We start from the raw sequence: 21,751 nt of genomic DNA, 5'->3' as shown, positions 1-21,751 counted from the left end.
TATCCTGACATAGTAATTGACTTTTATTTATTTATTTATTTATTTATTTATTTATTTTGAGACGGGATCTTACTCTGTAATCGAGGCTGGAATGCAGTGGTGTGATCTCGGCTCCCTGCAAACTCTGCCTCCCCGGGCTCAAGCAATCCTTCCATCTCAGCCTTCCAGGTAGCTAAGATCAGAAATGTATGCCAGCACACCTGGCTAATTTTTTATATTTTTGCTAGAGACAAGATTTCACCATGTTGCCCAGGCTGTAATTGACTTTTGTTACTTTGTATCTTGAATAATTTGCTTTTGAAAAGTCATTGTATGGTATATCCCATCGGGTTTTGGTTTAAGAAAAATGGACTGCTGCTTATTCATAAGTGGAAGTAGAAGTGGGATTGACACAAATAATCCACACAGTGGCCAAATAAAAAATAATGCAGGGCCAGGTGCATTGGCTCATGCCTATAATCCCAGCACTTTTGGAGGCTGAGATGGGTGGATCACTTGAGATCAGGAGTTCAAGACCAGCCCAACATGGCAAAACCCTGGCTCTACTAAAAATACAAAAAAAGTTAGCTGGGTGTGGTGGCGTGGCGTGCATCTGTAGTCCCACCTACTTGGGAAGTGAGGCAGGAGAATCACTTGAACCCAGGAGGCAGAGGTTGCAGCAAGCCAAGATCGCGCCACTGCACACCAGCATGGGCAACAAAGTGAGACTGTCTCAAAAACAAACAAACAAATGTAATACAGGTTCAATATCCCTTATTTAAGGTGTTTTGGACTTCAGACTTTTTAGGATTTTGTAATATTTTGCATTACGTTGGTCGAGCAACAGAAATCCAAAGTGAGCATTTCATTTGAGCATCATGTCAGCACTCAAAATAGTGTTTTGGAATATTTCAGATTGAGAATAGTCTTACAATGTCAACCACAAGGCCAATATTTCTTTGCATTCTCCTGATTTATCTTAAAAGTTCATTTACCTTTTGTTTTCTAACCTCTTTGTGCTTACTGTATTATAAAATATTACAATAAATGTCATACCTCTGTGTAAAATACTCCAGGAAGCTGTGCCGCATTTGTCAAGTGACTTTAAATTCTCTCTGGCATATAGCTGCATCCCCTGGGGGTACATGTAAACCTAGTTTGAGAAACTTAGACTCTAAATATAGATGAATTTGTATTTTCTAAGAATATATTATTAAGTAAAAGAAGAAATCAGATGTATACTAGATTTTCAGAGATTATCAGTGGAGAGATATGGGACATTCCTTTGAGAGGAAAGTGTTGGAATCATTTGGAAGATTTTTTTTCAGATTTTTCCCTTCTCCCTTTCCAGTTTGAGAATTACTGCCACAGCTAGTCCCTGTTCTGATGGAAAAGTGCTTTCTTCCCCAATGATATTGGGGTATAAAAAAGAATGACAGGCCGGGCACAATGTCTCACACCTATAATCCCAGCACTTTGGGAGGCTGAGGCAGGTGGATCACCTGAGGTCAGGAGTTCTAGACAAAGCTTGGCCAACATGGTGAAACCTGCCTGTACTAACAAAAATTAGCTGGGTGTGGTGGCGCATGCCTGTAGTCCCAGCTACTCAGGAGGCTGAGGCAGGAGAATTGCTTGAAGCTGGGAGGCAAAGGTTGCAGTGAGCTGAGGTCGCGCCATTGCCCTCCAGCCTGGGCAAGAAAGTGAGACTCCATCTCAAGAAAAAAATAAAAATAATGAAAAATAAAAAACAGTGAGGACTATTCAAATTTAACAGACACACACACGCACACACACACACACACACACAGACACAGACACATATACATATATACATACACACACTACATATACTGTGTATACTATTCGAATGAATTACAAGGTAATTTTTATTATTCTAAAATCTATTTGACTAACTGAATTAGAGTTTTCTGGTTTTATTATTTATCATAGCCAAATGTGATGTAATGCATTCAGTTACCAAAAAAAGTGAGTCCTTGACTTGTCCTGTTTCTACTATTCCAGTCTGATGAAGGTTAGGATTGAGCGCCACCCTGCTCCCGAATTAGAATATTATTTGCTAGATTAGAAATGTTTTTCTCCAAAATATCTGCAGAGCTCTGCCCAGTCTGACCATTTGTTCCCACTAGGGTCCCTTTAAGTGCCTCAGTGCTTTTAGCTTTCCTGTTTCTTTTGTTCTGTGTCCTCTGTCTTTCTGTCTCCTGCTGCTGGTGTCTAATATCACCATCATAGTAACAAAGTGTTTCTAATTTGAGGTCCAATGCCATAGAATACATTTTCTAAGACATACAATACTGTGATAAATGTAAGAAAATAGTTCCCTGATAAAAGGACATCTGACATAAAAACCGCTTAGGATCGTTCCTGTTGCGGCACAGAACAGACAGAATTTAGCAGTGGCAGTCTAAGTGTTCACATAGCAAGGCAGGTGCTGCCTCCTCGATAGGGATTCCACCTTTCAGGAAGCATGCATCTCACTCTGTGAAAACCTATGAAAACCTTGATTTCAGAGTTAGGAGAGAAGGTCAAAGGTCTGGCACTTCAATTCCTGTATCCTAGATTCCAGTCCATCTTTATTTTCTCCTCTATGTTTTCTACAGCCCTCTACCTCTGACATTTGGAGAATTCTAAGCTGTAACATAGGTAACTTACAGAAACAAAAATAGGACCCAAATAAAATTTCTTAGATTTTATAACCATGCCTTTTCCAGTTCCCTTTATCTTTTTCGTTTCTTTTTCTATATTGACAATTCTTCCTTTTGAGTCTTAAATGGAAGATCAAGTTATGTGAGTTAGTAAACATTATTACAAATAAAGATGTATTCTTGGAATGTTTTTAGAGTAAATATTGTGAATAAGGTAATATATGAGACCTTGGAGACTAAATGATGAGATCAGACAAATATCAGCGTCTTGGAGCTGATATAGTCTGGGTTGAAAGAGAGAGAAATTAATTAAATAATCAGAAATAACTATACATTTATAACTGATAACATTTGCTCATCCCTCTTATTGAAATGGTTTCTTCACTTTTAGTCTAGATTACCATACTCTTGGTTTCCTGCCTCACTGGCCACTCCTTTTTTGTTTCCTTTGCTGGGTCCTTCTCTTCTTGCACCTAAATACCGGAGTACTCTAGGCCATAGCCCTTGGATATTTTTGTGCTCTGTTCTCCCTCAATAATACCAGCTGGTTCAATGACTTTAAATAGCATCTGTCTTTTTATTTTTGAGACCAGAGTCTCGCTCTGTCACCTAGACTGGAGTTCAATGGCATGATCTCTTCTCATTGCAATCTCTGCCAGGCTCAAGCAATTCTTGTGCCTCAGCCTCCTGTGTGGCTGGGACTTCAGGCATCTGCCACCAGTCCTTGCTAATTTTTGTATTTTTTGTAGAGAAGGGATTTCACCATATTGGCCAGGCTGGTCTTGAACCCCTGACCCCAAGTGAGCTACCCGCCTCAGCCTCCCAAAGTGTTGGGATTACAGGCATGAGCCATTGTGTGTGGCCAGTATCTCTTGATATCTATATGCTGATGACACCCAAATTTATATCTGCATTTTGTATTCCTCCCTAAACTCAACCGCTTTCGATTTCACTGCATTGACCCAGTGGCTCAGGACAGAAATCTAAGGTATCTTTCATTCTTTCTTTACTTTCACAGACTTTGCTGTTCTCTCAGCAAAGTCTGTTGGCTATACCTCCAAATTATGTCCAATTCTTATCACCTTTACTGTTACCATACTGGTTCAGCTGACAGTAGTTTCTTAACTGGTCATTTGTTCCAAGTACCATTATTCCCATCCCTGATTATGGCATCTGTTAACCACTAAATAACTGAAGTAACCTTTTTTTCTTTTTTTTTTTCTGGAGAAAGGATCTCACTCTGTCACCCAGGCTGGAGTACAGTGGCATGATCTCAGCTCACTACAGCCTCTGCCTCTTGGGGTCAAGTGATTCTCATGCTTCAGTCCCCTTTAGTAGCTGGGATTATAGGCATGTGCCACCACACCAGGCTAATTTTTGTATTTTTAGTAGAGACAAGGTTTCACCATGTTGGCCAGGCTGGCAAAGTAATCTTTTTAAGGCCTAAAACAGACCTGTGCAAAATCCTCCAATGAAGTGCCGATTTCAGGTATGGTGCAGGAAATGTACAAGATGAATCTCAGAGGATAGGATATTAAAAGAGTTACAGAAGGGATGAGAGAATGAAACTATAATCATAAAATTGGAAATGGTGCCTACTGACAGAAACAATAAAGGTCTCTTATGAGATACTTCTCAAGATCATGCCAAACTTTAGGAATTTAAAGACAAAAAATGAAATTATACAGAATTTATAAATCAAACTAATAGAGAAACTTTTTGATAATTTGTTTATGGAGACACACAAACATGTACACGCATGTTTTAAGAATTTTTTAATCCTGTAAAAAAAATGGAGAAAAGCACAATGAACTTCTATATTCTCCTTACCTAGACTGTTAATGCTGGCTACTTTCTTAGGTTGAAACATATAAAAAATGTCCTTGTTTTGTTTTGTTTTGTTTTGACAAATAAATGATAAAATGGATGGTTCAACTGAATGCACACTAACATATACACTTATACGTGACACACATCCTTTAAACAAACCATCCAACAAACCATCTGAGAGTAGGTTATAGACATGAGGCTCCATTACGCATCTCTCAAAAACAGAAACATTCTACACAACTGAGAAAAATCAACATTAATTCATATCATCCTCCACATATAGTTCTTATTCAGATTTCTCTATTTGAACCATCAGTTTTTAAAGAAAATCACATTACAAAATCATTTTGTGCATCTGGTGGGCTTTCTCTTACAGAATAAAGTGACTGTGTTTACTGTTCACTTACTCTAGCTTTTTTCTTTGTGGTTTAGCTTCTTACATCCGTGTTTGACAATAGCATCAAGACTTTTGGAGTAATTGAGAGTGATCCTTTTGACTGGGAGAAGACTGGAACTGATGGCTCCCTAACAACCATCACTACTTCTACCACCCCTCAGTTGCACACTCGCTTGACCCCTGCTGCAATTGGGTATGTCCTAAACAGATCATTTGGTAGTGTCTTTTTCTGGATACATTATATTTGCAAAAATTTATTTCATCCAGATTCCCTCAGATGACCAAATGCTAAGACATCTGAGAGGGCCTATGGATTTCCTTGAATTAACATTGCTCTTATGTACACTTTTGGAATTACTTGCTTTAGATAATACTAATCGATTACACTGTGAAATGGGAGCTTACAGCTTATGTGACTTGTTGATGTCAAATTTATCACACGTTTTCTTCAAAATGAGAAGTAGCATTAGTTATGTTTCCAAATAATATATAAGACCCTGAAAAGAATGTGCCACAATCATATCTAACTATACTGTGGTAAAGTTTACTGGGAACAAAGCATGTAGCATTTTCCTCTTAAAGATTTAACTTTCATAATGTATTAAGAAAAGGTTGTGGTCTATTTCTGTTATCTTAGTTTTTTATTGTTAATGTTTTTTCCTCTACAGGTATTACATATAGTTCCTTTGGTCCTTTATTTTATTTTGTTTTTTGATTTATCTTTCTTATTTTTCTAATTTTTTTACCTGCTTTGGTTGTTTAAAACTTTTTGGTCAAAAAAAAAAAAAAAGTAAATACCCAGAATGCTGAGGCAGAAGGCTCACTTGAGCCCAGGAGTTAGAGGCTGTAGTGAGCTATGATTGTACCACTACACTCTAACCTATGCAATAGAGTGGGACCTGTCTCTGAGGAAAAGAAAGTAAATAGTAAATAGGGAAAAACTGTCATACAATTTAAGTTAATTGGGACATTTTACCACTAATCCATTGCTTTTATTTTTTATTCATTTTTAACACAGAGTTTTGCTGTTGTTGCCCAGGCTGGAGTGCAGTGGTGCAATGTCAGCTCATTGCAACCTCCACCTCCTAGGTTCAAGTGATCCTCCTGCCTTAACCTCCCAAGTAGCTGGTATTACAGGCCTTTGCCATGATACCTGGCTAATTTTGTACTTTTAGTAGAGACGGGTTTTCACTATGCGCGATTTCGGCTCACTGCAACCTCTGCTTCCTGGGTTCAAGTGATTCTCCTGCCTTAGCCTCCCAAGTAGCTGGTATTACAGGCCTTTGCCACCATACTAGGCTAATTTTGTATTTTTAGTAGAGACTGGGTTTCACTGTGCTGGTGTCAAACTCCTGACCTCAAGCAATCTGCCTACCTTGGCCTCCCAAAGTCCTAGGATTACAGGCGAAGGGGAAGTTGTGTGAAAGAGGAGGAAAAGAGAAGGGAGAACTTGAAGAAGGTAATTAACAGGCAAAAATGGTATACAGGTTGAGCATCCCAATTCTGAAAATCGAAAATCTGAAATCTCAAAAAAAAAAACAACCCAGCGGAATACAAAAAAACACAGAACTAGAGCATTTAAAAAGGTTTAGTCCAAAGATAGGTATTAGAACAAAAAGGTGAACCTTCTGAAATAATCCCCAAAATTATCTGTAAATTAATTTTGTGTTGCTAAGGCCTTGCATGTAGTAGGTGCTTAGTAAAAAGTCTGCAGTTGGGTGGACATGGTGGCTCACACCTGTAATCTCAGCACTTTGGGAGGCCCAGGTGGGTGGATCACTTGAAGCCAGGAGTTTAAGACCAGCCTGGCCAATGTGGCAAAATCCCATCTCTACTAAAAATACAAAAAAATTTAGCTGGGCATGGTGCTGCATGCCTGTAATTGCAGCTACTTGGGAGGCTGAGGCAGTAGAATCACTTGAACCCGGGAGGCAGAGGTTGCAGTGAGCTGAGATTGCGTCACTGCACTCCAGCCTGGGAGACAGAGCATGACTCAGTCTCAAAAAAAAAAAAGTCTGCAAGTGAAAAAGTAATACACATTTCACACATTAAAAAAAAAGCTGATTGATCTGACACCCGTTTATTTCATTATGGCACTGTGAAAGTTGATTATACAAATTAGGTCATTCTTGTCATATTCAACTAAATCAATCAAGAGGCGGGCTGAGGCGGGAAGCACTTGGGCACATAGCACCTGCTCCAAGAATTTAATTTCTTACAAGCCCAGCTGCTGAAATGGCCTGCTGTGACTCTAAGACTAAATTTACATACCCCTGTCACTCACCAGTCAGAGCCTGCCAGCTCCCGAAAGCTTCTCTAGTGCCAATGAGCTTTCTTTCAAAACAGTATGTAACATTTCTCTAATAAAACCCACAACCTCTTCTTTAGTCTTCAGGCATACCAGAGACCCACCCAGTCTGTGTGTACCCCAAATTGTAATTATTGCTTCCCAAATGAAATGTTACATTTGGAGATTCATCTGTATATTTTGAGTTCAACAGCCCTTAACATTTTCCTGTTCTATAACAGAATGGGCATAGTGGCTTACACTTATAATCCCAGCACTTTGGGAGGCCAAGGCGGGCAGATCATCTGAGGTCAGGAGTTCAAGACCAGGCTGCCCAACATGTCAAAAACCCGTCTCTACTCAAAATATGAAAAATTAGCCAGATATGGTGGCAGGTACCTATAATCCCAGCTACTCAAGAGGCTGATGCAGGAGAATTGCTTGAACCCGGGAGGCATACGTTGCAGTGAGCCTAGATCATGCTACTGCACTCCAGCCTGGGCAACAGGAGTGAAACACCAACTCAAAAAAAAAAAAAAATTCCCTAACAAAAATGGGTAAAGATTAGAAAATGTTGTTATCATTGACAAAAACTTCTGGGAAATTGATGAAATGTTTCTTACAAAGTGATTGTCAAATTAGTGTGTTATTGTTTTAGAATTTATATTTTTAAATTAGCTTGGAAATTCTAATTGATTAAAATTTTGAAGTTTTATTTTGTAGGACTGATGTGACTTAAATTTTCTTTTCTTTCTTTCTTTTTTTTTTTTTTTNGATCTGGAGTCTCGCTCTGTTGCCTAGGCTGGAGTGCAGCGGTGCAATCTCAGCTCACTGCAACCTCTGCCTCCTGGGTTCAAACGATTCTCCTGCCTCAGCCTCCCAAGTAGTTGGGATTACTGGCACCCACCACCATGCCCGGCTAATTTTTATATTTTTAGTAGAGATGGGGTTTTGCCACATTGGCTAGGCTGGTCTCGAACTCCTGACCTCAGATGATCCACCCACCTCTGCCTCCCAAGTGCTGAGACTACAGGCGTGAACCACCGTGCCCAGCCAACTGAAGTTTTTAAGGGTTTTTTTTTTTTTTTAAACTTTCTTAGTTATGTGTGGACTTTATTTCAATGAAGAAACAAAATGATGTAAGATAGTCTCATAGTAATTTTTGATTCTGATCTTTTAAAGTTCTGCCCTTTTTTTCCCCTCCCTTTATATTTAGAATTGCCAATGCCACTCCCATCCCAGGAGACTTGCTTCGAGAAAATACAGATGAGGTATTTCCAGATGAACAGCTTAGTGATGGAGAAAATGGCATCCCTGTTTGTGTGTCACCAGATAAATTGCCTGGATCTCTGGGACAGCCTCGTCCCCAGGAGAAGGATGTTTGGGAAGAGATGGATGCCAACAAAAACAAGATAAAGCTTGGAATTTGTAAGGTATGATACCTTATAAACAACAGAAATGTATTTCTTACAGTTCAGAATGCTGGGAAGTCCAAGAAGGAAGGCTAGGCAAATTTGGTGTCTAATGAGGGCTGTTTTGTAGCTCCTCCTTGCTAAGTCCTCATGTGGTAGATGGAGAAAGGGGATTCTGTTGGGCCTCTTTTTTAAGGACACTGCTCTCATTCATGAGGGCTCTGCCTTCTTGACCTAATTACCTCCCAAGGGGCCTACCTCCTAATACCCTCACATTGGGAGTTAGGATTTCAGCATGTCAATTTTTGGGGGACACAAACATTCAGACCATAGTAGGTGTATATCTTCAGTCATGGGAGTCATTTGCAAAATGTTCTCTGCATAGATGTGATGTGCCACCGTGTGATCTGGCTGTTGACAAAGCACGGTCTGGACCAATAGTAATCAGGAATGAGTAGTGAAAAGTAGACAGGGAGTCAATATCAGATTTTTGTAGTATCAGCTGCGGCTGGCTTTATGGCAACAGGAACAAACTGTTCTTATAGCAAAAAAATCACTAGTGACATTCTCAGTTGTCAGCCCATATGGATATCTCTGTATGTGACAGAATGAAATGGCACTTGACATAGAAGATCTTAGTTATTTTAGTTTCTTTTACTATTTAATCTCAGTGAAATTTGAATGATAGTTTTGACCCTAAGTCCATTACTTATTATAATGGTTATGTGAAGTTTATTAAATTTATAATGTATAGTGCTATACATTACAAGCTCTCATTTAGAACATCTGGATAAAGCATTAAGCTAAATATTGAAGACAATTTACTAAGATAGGTGCTGTGCAGTTTAAGATACATCTTTTACCTTTAAGGAGCTTACAGTCTGTTCAAGTAGATAATTATCTGCACAAGCAAATATAATATAAGACAGAACATTGTGCAAAACATTAAAAGGAATTAAAATGCATGCAGATGGGGTGGGAGTTGGGGACATGCCTTATGGAAAAAGTGGTTTAAGTAGAAGTATAAGTAAAAATATGTGCAGGAGGGCTGAGCACCATGGCTCACATCTGAAATCCCATCACTTTGGAAGTCAGGAGTTCAAGACCAGCCTGGCCAACATGGTGAAACCCTGAATCTACTAAAAATATAAAAAATTAGCTGGGTGTGGTGGTAGGTGCCTGTAATCCCAGCTACTTGGGAGGCTAAAGAAGGAGAATCGCTTGAACCTGAGAGGCAGAGGTTGCAGTGAGCCAAGATAGTGCCACTGCACTCCAGCCTGGGTGACAGAGTGAAACTCCATCTCAAAAAAAAAAAAAGAAAAAAATTAAAAAAAAAAAAAAAAAAAAAATTAAAAAAAAAAAAAAATATATATATATATATATAAAATATTGTATGTATGTATATGAGAAAGTGCGTGGATAGAGCTTGTAACTTTAGGAATTTATTGGTCATCTAGGCGAGAAATTCAAAACAACTATATTTATCTTTTAAAGTCTGCTTATACTATATATAAAAGAGTTTATATATCATTTCAAAGCATAGTAATGTAAGCATGTGAATCCACCATCTGCCCCAAGAACTAGAATATTTTAACATATTCCTTCTATATTTATGCTTCTACCCTATCCCCACTGAGGTAACCACTGTCTTAGGTTAGATTCCATAAAAGCAGAGCCACAAACCTTAATAAATTTAAATAACTGAAATCACACATAGTATGTTCTCTGACCATAATGGAATTAATCTAGTAATCAGTGACATAAAGACAACAGGAAAATTTCTAAACACTTGGAAATTATACAGCATATTTCTATATAATCCATGGGTCAGAGAGGAAGTCTTAAAGGAAAATTTTTTAAACTTACATAGAATTGAATGAAATTAAAACTACAGCATATCAAAATGTTTGGGAGGCAGCTAAAGCAGTGCTGAGAGGGAAATGTATAGCACTAAATGCTTACATTAGGAAAGATAAGGTTTTACATCAATAGTCTAAATCCTACCTCAGGAACCTAGAAAAGGAACCAGCAGAATGAACCTGAGACAAGCAGAAAGAAGGTAATAAATATCTCAGTTACTGTATTGCAAAGTTTTGGTGTGTTATATTTTCATTCTCCTTCTGTTTTAAAACTTTTCCCATAATGATTTTTTTCCTCCATGAGTTATTAAGTGCATACAAGTTTAGAATTTTTATATCTGCCAGGTGATTAAAAGTTTTGTTTTTCTTTATTTAGTGATTATTTGTATTCTATTCCTACTATATTTTTCTAGTATTAAAGCTTATTTTGTTAATACAATTATGCCAGCTTTCTTTTGGGTATCTTTTTTCTTCCTTTGGTGTATCTTTTTTCCTCCTTTATCTTTCCATTTTTTCTTACTTGTATTCATCTGTTGTGACTTTTGTTAAGTGGAATATAAGTGGACAGTCTTACATCTTTATGTTTTAATTGCTCAGCTTTATTTGTTTAAATTTAGAATTATTATTATTATTATTTATTCAGTCAGAGTCTCACCCTGTCACCAAGGCTGGAGTGCAGTGGTGCAATCTTGGCTCACTGCAACCTTCACCTCGTGGGATCAAGTGATTCTTGTGCTCTAGGCTCCCAAGTAGCTGAAACTACAGGCGCCTACCACCACACCTGGCTAATTTTTGTATTTTTAGTAAAGATGGGCTTTTGCCACTCTGGCCAGGATGATCTCAAACCTCTGACCTGAGGTGATCTGCTTGCCTTGGTCTCCCAAAGTGCTGGGGTTACAGGCATGTGCCACGGGGCCCAGCCTTGGATTACATTACTAATGTTGTTCTTTTATACAAGTAATGTTTATATGGACTTTCAAAGATGTTTACCATTTTATTTCATTTCTGAAAGTCTTTGGCTCATCTTTCTTCCTGAAATATTTCCTTTAGAAGTTCTTTTACTTCAGGTCTTTTGGTAGAGGATTCTTTCTATAAATGTATTTACTTATCTATAAATGTATTTATTTTAGCTTCATTCTTTTAAGATAGTTTATGCTGAATGTAAAGGTTTTTTTTGTTGTTGATGTTTGTCTGTTTTTTCAGACAGGGTTTTGCTCTGTTGCAGTGGTGTGATCTCAACTCACTTCAACCTCCACCTCCTGGGTTCAAGCAATTCTCCTGCCTCAGCCTCCTGAGTGGCTGGGCCCACAGGCACGTGCTACCATGCCTGGCTATTTTTTTTTTTTCTTAGTAGAGACAGGGTTTCACCATGTTGGCCAGGCTGGTCTTGAACTCCTGGCCTCAAGTGATTCACCCACCTTGGCCTCCCAAAGTGCTGGGATTACCAGCGTGAACCACCAAGCCTGGTCCAAATATAAAGTTTTTGATTGATAGTTATTTTTCCTCTGGCTTCAGTCATTGGTGTTCAGAAACTGTCATTCTAATTATTTTGTTTCTTTTAAAGTGATCAGTTCCCCCACCTTCATTTTTCCTTCCAGCTACTTTTTAGTTCTTGTTTTTGTCTGTGGTGTTCTGCATTTTAACTATGATGCTTCTAGGCAATATTTCTTTTTGTTTATCTTGCTTGGGATATCTCGTGTTCCTTGAACATTTTTATTCATATTTTTGTATAAGTCCTGGGAAATAACAGCCATTCTCTATCTAAATGTTACTGACTCTTCATTCTTTCTATTATCTCTTTCTAGGACTATAGATATATTATGCCTTTTTATTGTATCCATCATATCTCTTAATATCTTTTTTCATAATTTTCTTCTTGTTTTTTATTCTAGGTAATTTCTTTGGCTATGTCTTCCACTTCACTGATTAATAATTTCAACTTATTTTTTTGCTAACTTGCTGTTTAACTTGTTAATTGAATATTTAATATTCAGTTAATCATCCAAATAACCCTTTGTTGATCTTTGTTATAATGGCCTTTATTTATTTAAACATTTATGCATAGCTGGTCTATATTTTGTATTGAAACCAGTTCAATATCTGAAATCGTTGGGAGTTTTAAATGTTTTTCTTCGTTTTGATTATTTCTGTTGTGTCAGTCATGGTAGCATGCTTTCTCATGTGTTGATTCTCTCTTTTTTTTTTAAGTTAATTAATAATTGAAATCATTGATAGGAGTTCTGTAGACTTAACTGGGATTTGGGGAAACCTTCCTTTAAAGAAGACTGGCATGTGTTTCTGCTGCTACCCAGAGTGTATCACCTATTTGACCCAATTGGGGATCCTCTTAAGGGTCTCTAATCAGAATAGATGTCCCAGACTTCCCTCTGTCACCATACTTCTGCTATAAAGCTTAACTGCCCTGATAATTGTGTTCCATAGGCACCTGGCTTTAAACAGTCCCACTCCCTGGGCTGCCTTAGCTCCTAGTAGTCTGGCCCCAGGCTTTTCGTTGTTTTGTTTTTTAGAGGTGGGAATGAGAAAAGGGGTATAGCGACTCAGGCTTGGTGTCCTCTCCTAACTTGTGAGACCACTTACGTCTCAAAGAGAACATCCTTTCCAGGTTTCAGTTTTAGGTTAGTGGAATGGGGTCCCACAAGCATTAAGTCAGACATAATTCAGAAGGCTAAGTCTGTTAAACATTTTTAGACTGTTTATCTTTGTGCCAAAAATATTTTTAAAGGCTAAAATAATACTAAAACTGACTATAAATTAAGAAAACACATTTAATGAAGAGTTAATAGATAAGAATATAATGAAGTAAACTAGTCAAGATGTCCTAATCATCTGAAAACACATCTAATCATTTATTTATATTATTTTGAAAAGCTTCAATGACTCCTCTCATGTGTATTGCCTAGAATGTTTTTCATGATTTTATTTTCTATTTTGGATAGGCTGCTACTGAAGAGGAGAACAGCCATGGCCAAGCAAATGGTCTTCTCAATGCTCCTAGCCTTGGGTCACCAATTCGTGTCCGCTCAGAGATTACTCAGCCAGACAGAGATATTCCATTGGTGCGAAAGTTACGTTCCATCCACAGCTTTGAGCTGGAAAAACGTCTGACCCTGGAGCCAAAGCCAGACACTGACAAGTTCCTTGAGACCTGGTATAAAATAGTTTTTCTTTCTTTTTAAAGCCTCTGAGGTACCATTATTATTGTTGTTGTTATGGTATATTTCTGTTATATAAAGTCTTTCAAATAAGAAATTCTTGTATTTTTGTAACACTGATTCTATTAAGCTCTAATTTTAACCCATGTTTTTAAATATTATTCTGATTCTTAATTATTATAAATTCCATAGCATAATCTTTGGCTTTGGAAGCTGACCAGTAGGAGCTGATAACTTCCTAACACTAGGTACAAGTTAAATTAACATTTTTACAGTATCATTGTTTGGAAAGTAATCTCTTCCAAACAACAGTGTAGCACTGGAGAGGGCATGATAAAGATGGCATTAGGCAGAGATGAGGGGAATACATGAAGGAGGGGAAAAAGTAATTTATACACAAGGGACAGGCAATTCAATTCACTTTAGTGGAGACCTTCTAGGAGTAAGATACTGTGGGAAAGTAGATACCATTAAGTATAACATGCTTGCCTTCAAGAGTTCACAATCTACGTAAACAGAAAGGAAGGCGAAACTTTAGAGAGCTATACATAGGTAAAGACTGTAGTGCATGACTCTGAGGCACATTATCCCTATGACAAATTTTGGTAATAGAAGACAGAAATGAAAAAAGTTTGAGACATATCTATGAATTATAGAAGGCTTCAACAGTATTCACAGTATTAAGACCTGATTTCCTTTAGTAGTAGTTACACCCTTCAGTGGTACATCTCTGGTGGTTACTATTGGTAGTGAAATACTAGGTTAAAGGGACCATGAATTTGACTAATATGATAATTACTGTGTACCAAGACAATTCAGCCACTTCTGGCCTACTCCAATCTAGCTTCCATTTTAAACAATCCTTCACATATGTGTGTTCTTCCTCACATGGTAATCATTCATAGCTATGTTATGTAAGCACATATCTACATGATGCCATGATCAAAAGGATGAATAGGGGCATTGGTTTAAACATTTTGAATTGTGGCTCAGATTGAGAATAAATATCAAAGTACAGTAGGGATAAAAGCTTAGATCAATAAAAAGTTGGTCTAACAAAAGAAGGGAACTAAAAAGGGCCTTGGTGAGGAAAGAACTGAGCTCCATCTTCTGAAGCAGGATATGACAGGTGGAGAAGAACATTATCAATGCTGTGAAACTTTCCCTATGCTTTATCCATCTTTTTTTCTCTCATCTTTGTGTCAATATAGTTCTCTATAGAGCTTACGTATTATATAATGAATGTTTCCTTAGGATAATTAAGTAACTTCTTTCTATTTCCTTAAGCCTGGAGAAAATGCAGAAAGATACCAGTGCAGGAAAAGAATCTATTCTCCCTGCGCTGCTTCATAAGCCTTGCATTCCTGCTGTGTCCCGTACTGACCATATCTGGCACTATGATGAAGAATATCTTCCAGATGCCTCCAAGCCTGCTTCTGCCAACACCCCTGAGCAGGGAGATGGTGGTGGCAGCAATGGATTTATAGCGGTTAACCTGAGCTCTTGCAAGCAGGAGATTGATTCCAAAGAATGGGTGATTGTGGACAAGGAGCAGGACCTTCAAGATTTTAGGACAAATGAGGTTGTAGGACATAAAACAACTGGAAGTCCTTCTGATGAGGAGCCTGAAGTGCTTCAAGTCTTGGAGGCATCACCTCAAGATGAAAAGCTCCAATTAGGTCCTTGGGCAGAAAATGATCATTTAAAGAAGGAAACCTCAGGTGTGGTCTTAGCACTTTCTGCAGAGGGTCCTCCCACTGCTGCTTTGGAACAATATACAGATAGACTGGAACTCCAGCCTGGAGCTGCTAGTCAGTTTATTGCAGCGACACCCACAAGTCTAATGGAGGCGCAGGCAGAAGGACCCCTTACAGCGGTAAGAAATTTGTTCTTGTTATGATTCTCTGTTATCCACTTAAGGTGCTATTGAGAAAGGACTAACAGTTGATCAACTGAGATTCTTCAGTAGAAGCCTAAATTTTGCAAATGGTTATAGGGAGTGATTTTGTACTAAGTTCTACAATCAACTCTCCAACATGAAATTTTTCAAAAAGTGAGACCTTTCATTATATGAAACTCAATAAATGAAGCATCATTATAACCTATTTTTTAATAACATTTTAAATTAGATTACAAGTAGTAGCTATCTATGTGTGTTTATATATAATACAATTTTTTAACGTTTCTAGTAATTTTTACTATACATTTACGGAGGAAGGCATATATTTAATCATTCGTGGTTTGTTCTTTACATGGTACACTGTTGCTAGTCCTGAGACTTTAATATTCTCTCTCTTTCATAGCATCCACCCAAGAATTTCTCATATTTTATATTCCCGTTAAACAGTCATTTTCTAACATTGATGGCCACTGTTCAAAATGCAGAGTCCCAGGCTGGCTCACTTCTAAAACTTTTGTTTTAGTAGGTCTGGGGAAGAGCCTGCACAGGAATCTTCATTTTAACAAGCAGGTAGAGGCGGCATTTATGATACAGGTCTTCTGCAAAGGAAACTTTTGAGGAACCACTATGGTTTATTTTCAGTTTTGGGCATTCAGCTGGAGAATCCTGTTACCCTGTTACCAGTAAGCAGTGATGCCTCCAGTGACTGTGTGAGGGGGAGCCCCAGAAAAGCCACAGATGGTCAAGCAAAGCCTTGAAAAGCCCCAGGCTAAATAAGGAACTGTGAACACAAATCTTAGGTACCCACAAGTACATCTCTCCTTATGTGATGAGAGCTACCAGGTTTTCTTAAATTCCATAATCATCTAGCAGTCCCTGCCAACTCACCGGAAACTGCATTGTTCCCCAGACTGAAATGTTTTCTATTGGAACACAATTCCACATCAGATGCAAAACAGTGGGAAAAGATACCAATGAAAATTTATTTTGTGTACCATTCTGAGAAATTTGCCTGTGCTCCAAAATAGGGAAATAAAGGCCTGCCTGCCTCTTCACCAATCAGAGTTAGTTAATAGGTCTTTTCCTCTTTCCCGGGACTGCTTTGTGTAGTTAGGCAGATTGTTTGCGGCATAAAGGGATTTAGCCAGGAGACAAATTGGGGCTGAAGTCTAGCCCAGACTTTGCTTTCCAGACTATGCATCTTGGCACAGGGCCGTTTCCTTTCGGAAGGGCATTCTTTTCCAAATTGTACAAAGGTATCATGTGGGCTAGAGGTAGGTAACTACTAAGTCCTTCCCTCCCTGCTCCATCCTTTTTCCCGCCTCACCTTTCCTCTTTCCAACCATCCCCTCTTTCTTCCCAAGTTCTTCACATTCTTTAACTCTATTATGTTGTGTACTAACTTTTGCTCTAGCATCTTTCCAACAGCATTCTGGTGTGCCTTCCTTCATGGAGGCTTTCTAAAGCCCGAGCTCTATTTCTCCTAGTATTTTTTTGCCCCGTCTCGATGCTGTCCTATTCACAAAGATTGTTCTCATGGTTCTCTTACACTACTGCAATGTTTTCTCTGACAAGTTGTTGATAGGTTTGTATTCACGTATGTGATGTTTGACCTTATTTTTAGATATTTTTGAACTATTTTTATTTATTTATTTTTGAGATGGAGTCTCACTCTGTCACCCAGGTTGGAGTGCAGTGGCATGATCGTGGCTCACTGCAACCTCCGTCTTCCAGGTTCAGGTGATTCTCCTGCCTCAGCCTCCCATGTAGCTGGGATTACAGGCACCTGCCACCACGCCCGACTAATTTTTTTTTGTATTAACTGAAAGTCTGTAATGAAATATCAGCTGCATCAATTGTGTACTTATTTCTAAGTTTTTTGTCTCTATTTTAGAGGTAGGGTCCTGCTCAGTCACCCGGGCTGTAGCACAGTAGAACTATCATACGTCACTGTAACTTCGAGCCCCTGGGCTCAGGTGACCCTCCCATGCCAACCTCCCAAGTAGCTAGGACTACAGGCATGAGTCACCACACCCAGCTAATTTTGTTGTTGTTGTTGTTATTTTGTAGAGACAGGGTTTTGCCATGTTGCCCAGGGTGGTTTCAAATTCCTGTGTTCAAGTGGTCCTCCCATATTGGCCTCCCAAAGTCCTGGGATTACAGGTGTGAGCTACTGCACCTGACTAATTTAACCTTTTGTAAGATGGGATCCCACTGTGTTGCCCAGACTGGTCTCAAACTGCTGGGCTCAAGTAGTTCTCCAGCCTCAGCCTCCCAAAGTCCTGGTATTACAGACATGAGCCACCATGCCCAGCCAGTGCTTCATTTTAATATTACCTTTAGAAATGGTATAAATGCGGCTGGGCACTAGTGACATCACCCGTATGTTATCCAGTGCTATTGCTGTGTAACAAAGTAGCCCAAATTTAGTATCTTTAAACAACAGTCATTATTTTGCACAATTTCTTAGAGCTAGAAATGCAGAAGTGGCTTTAGTTCAGTGGTTCTAGCTCATGCCTGGTCTCTCATGAGGAGTTTGTCAAGCTCTTAGCCAGGGTTAAAATAAACTTAAAAGTTTGGCTGGAAAGGGAAGGTCTACTTCCAACTTCACTCACATCATTGTTGGCAGGCCTCACTCAGTTCCTTACTGGCTGCTGGCCAGAGGCTCTAGTTCCTCACTATTTGGGCCTCTCCATAGTTGACATGACATCTAGCTTTCCCAGTGAGTGAGGCGAGAAAGAGAGATGGGGGAAGAGAGGTGAAGACAATGCATCCCCACCAAGATAGAAGCCACAGTCTTTTCTAATCTGTCTCAGAAGGGGCATTCCATCACTTCTGCCATATTCTACTGCTCACAGAGACCAACCCTGTACAGTGGATAAGGGTCTATACAAGGGTGTGAATACCAGGAGACACCTCTGGGTCATTGGGAACCATTTTAGAAGCTGTCCACCATATTACCTTACATTTATATTTTATAGAATATTTCCCTCTTTGATCTTAACAGCAACTCCATGGGACAAGCAGAGGGAATATTATTATCTCTTTTTGTACTGAGAGCACTAAGCCTCAGGAGACAATCCATGAAGAGTCAGACACTGGTAGACTAGACTTAGTGTTCGTCCCTCATGCCAGGAGATTGCACCTTATGCCAGTCTTCTGTCCTTCACACCAGGACATTGCCAATGCTGACTATACTGAAGGACTTTCCTAATTGACTTGTTTCTTAGAGATCAAGAAAAGGAAAGGGGGTTTAAAATAATGCACAAAGAAGGAGCAGGACCAAAAGAAAAAGAGTAGCAGAATTTTTAATAATCTGTTAGCCAACATCTATTGAGAGAATTCCTCTGACTGTATTTACAGGACTACCAATACCAGCAGTAATAAAATTTAAATTAGCAGTTACTTGCATTGCCTTAATTATGTTCATTTCTTCCTACCAGTGAAGTATCTGCTAATTTCCATGCTTTATGTTATAGTTCAGGGATAACAAGTTGACACCAACCTCTCAGCCTGGCAATGAAAACTTACATCTAAACCGTTACCTTAAACAACCTCAAGTAACTGTAATGGGCTCTTTACAGAAATGAGGACACAGACATATCTGCCTAGGACTGAGGAGTAGAATTTTGGATATCTTTATTTTTTCAACTTTTCTTTATTTTCTAATTTTTTTTTCCATGGTAAAGATGCATTATCTTCATAATTATGGAGGAAGAAAAATTAAAAATCTTCCTGGCAAGATTAAGGAATGCTTCAAAAATAAGTGGAGTTTGAATAAGGATTAAGTTTGTGGGAGGGTGTTGTGAGAATGTCAGACAAAGAAGAGAATGTGCAAAGGCCCAGAGGCCTGAAGCACCAGACATCAATGCATTTAAATAAATGATCCAGAAATGTTAGACAAAAGAAAGAGGCTGAAGACAAGCTTTAAAAGGTAAAGTTATAAAGGGCTTTGCTTGCCATGCTGAGATATGTGGGCTGTGGGACAAGAAACTGCCACCATTGAGGCGGTGGAGTAATGCGCTCTTTGGCAGCAAGGTAGGGGACAATGGGCTGTGAGGAGGGTTTGGTGCTAATCCGGACAGATATGATGAGGGCCTAAACTGTGAAAATCTCAGTGAAGATTTGAGAGACATTACAGTGGTAAACTTTATTTGAAATAGCAGTTTCGACCGGGCGCGGTGGCTCAAGCCTGTAATCCCCGCACTTTGGGAGGCCAAGGCGGGTGGATCACAAGGTCAAGAGATCGAGACCATCCTGGTCAACATGGTGAAACCCCGTCTCTACTAAAAATACAAAACATTAGCTGGGCATGGTGGCGCGTGCCTGTAATCCCAGCTACTCAGGAGGCTGAGGCAGGAGAATTGCCTGAACCCAGGAAGCGGAGGTTGCGGTGAGCCGAGATCGCGCCATTGCACTCCAGCCTGGGTAACAAGAGTGAAACTCTGTCTCAAAAAAAAAAAAAAAAGAAATAGCAGTTTCATGTGGCTTTTCCTGGCATGCGTCACTAAAAATACAAAAATTAGCTGGGTGTGGTGGGGCATGCCTGTAATCCCAGCTACTCAGGAGGCCGAGGCAGGAGAATTGCTTGAACCCGGGAGGCAGAGGTTGCAGTGAGCAGAGATCTCTCCACTGCACTCCAGCCTGGGTGACAGGGTGAGACTCTGTCTCAAAAATAATAATAATAAGCATTATATATATTATATATATATTTCATATATATATATATATATATATATATATATATATATAGCAGTAATCGTCATATAGTACTATGGAACACTAGAAGTTATTTGTCCTGTCTAGCTGTAATTTTTTTATTCAACAAATCTTTCCCTATCTCCCCATTCCCTCTACTCATCTCAGCCTCTAATAATAACCTTTCTTCTACTTTTTACTTAAGTAAACTAAATTTTTTTAGCTTCCTCATATTAGAACGTGGTATTTGTCTTCCTTTGCCTGACTTATTTAACATAACAGCCTCCAGTTCCATCCATGTTGCCATGAATGACAGGATTTTGTTTTTTTATGGCTGAATAAGATTCCATTGTTTATATATAGCACATTTTCTTTTCTTTTCTTATTCTTTTTCTTTTTTTTTCTGAGACAGAGTCTCGCTCTTTCGCCCAGAGTGGAGTGCAGTGGCGGCAATCTTGGTGCACTGCAACCGTCACCTCCTGGGTTCAAGCAGGTCTCCTGCCTCACCTCGAGTAGCTGGGACTACAGGCACACACCACCATACCTGGCTAATTTTTGTATTTTTAGTAGAGATAGCATTTTGCCGTGTTGGTTAGGCTTGTCTCTAACTCCTGACCTCAGGTGATCCACTTGCCTTGGCCTTTCAAAGTGCTGGGATTACAGGCGTGAGCCACCAGGCCCGGCTGATATACCACGTTTTCTTTATCCACTCATCTGTTGTTGTACACTTGGGTTGATAACATATTTTGGCTATTGTGAACAGTGCTGCAGTAAACGTGGGTATGCAGATATCTCTTTGATATACTGATTTTCCCAGTAGTGGGATTGCTGAATTGTATGGTAGTTCTATTTGTAGTTTTTTGAGGAACCTACATACTGTTCACCATAGTAGCTATAGATTCCCACTGTATTAATCTGTTTTTACGCTGCTGATAAAGACATACCTGAGACTGGGCAATTTACAAAAGAAACAGGTTTAATTGGACTTACAGTTCCACACGGTTGGAGAGGCCTCACAATCACGGTGGAAAGGCAAGGAGGAGCAAGTCACATCTTAATGTGGATGGCGGCAGGCAAAGAGAGCTTGTGCAGGAAAACTCCCCCTTATAATAACCATAAGATCTTGTGAGACTTACTCACTATCAAGAGAATAGCATGAGAAACACCTGCCCCTATGATTTAATTACCTCCCACTGGGTCCCTCCCACAGTACGTGAGAATTCAAGATGAGATTTGGGTAGGGACATAGCCAAACCATATCACCCACCAACAGTGTATTTGAGAGTTCCCTTTTCTCTGCGTCCTTGCCAGCATTTGTTATTTATTGTCTTTTTGATGATAGCCATTTTTACTGGGGTGATATAATATCTCATTGTGGTTTTGATTTGCATTTCCCTGATGACTAGTGATATTGAGCATTTTTTCATGCATTTGTTGGCCATTTGTATATCTTCTTTTGAGAAATGTCTGTTTCGACCATTTGCTCATTTTCTAATGACATTTTTCTTTTCTTTTCTTTTCTTTTTTTTTTTTTTTTTTTTTTTTTTTTTTTT

The 21,751-nt window shown here is 39.0% G+C and overlaps 1 protein-coding gene across 5 annotated transcripts in view; it reads left to right on the top strand.

The window, feature by feature from the left end:
- Positions 1 to 21,751, top strand: part of TTBK2 (tau tubulin kinase 2) — a 175,525-nt gene that overhangs the window by 128,252 nt on the left and 25,522 nt on the right. For all 5 annotated transcript variants that reach the window (XM_017516319.2, XM_037734169.1, XM_017516323.2 and 2 more), the window contains 4 exons: positions 4,905 to 5,062; positions 8,373 to 8,589; positions 13,385 to 13,596; positions 14,888 to 15,476. In XM_017516319.2, coding sequence (XP_017371808.1) covers positions 4,905 to 5,062; positions 8,373 to 8,589; positions 13,385 to 13,596; positions 14,888 to 15,476 — 1,176 coding nt within the window. The remainder of the gene's footprint in view (positions 1 to 4,904; positions 5,063 to 8,372; positions 8,590 to 13,384; positions 13,597 to 14,887; positions 15,477 to 21,751) is intronic.

This window comes from Cebus imitator, unplaced genomic scaffold (assembly GCF_001604975.1).
Source record: "Cebus imitator isolate Cc_AM_T3 unplaced genomic scaffold, Cebus_imitator-1.0 Scaffold579, whole genome shotgun sequence".
In the NCBI taxonomy this organism is placed as follows: Eukaryota; Metazoa; Chordata; class Mammalia; order Primates; family Cebidae; genus Cebus; species Cebus imitator.
This window is presented reverse-complemented; position numbering and strand designations above follow the sequence as displayed.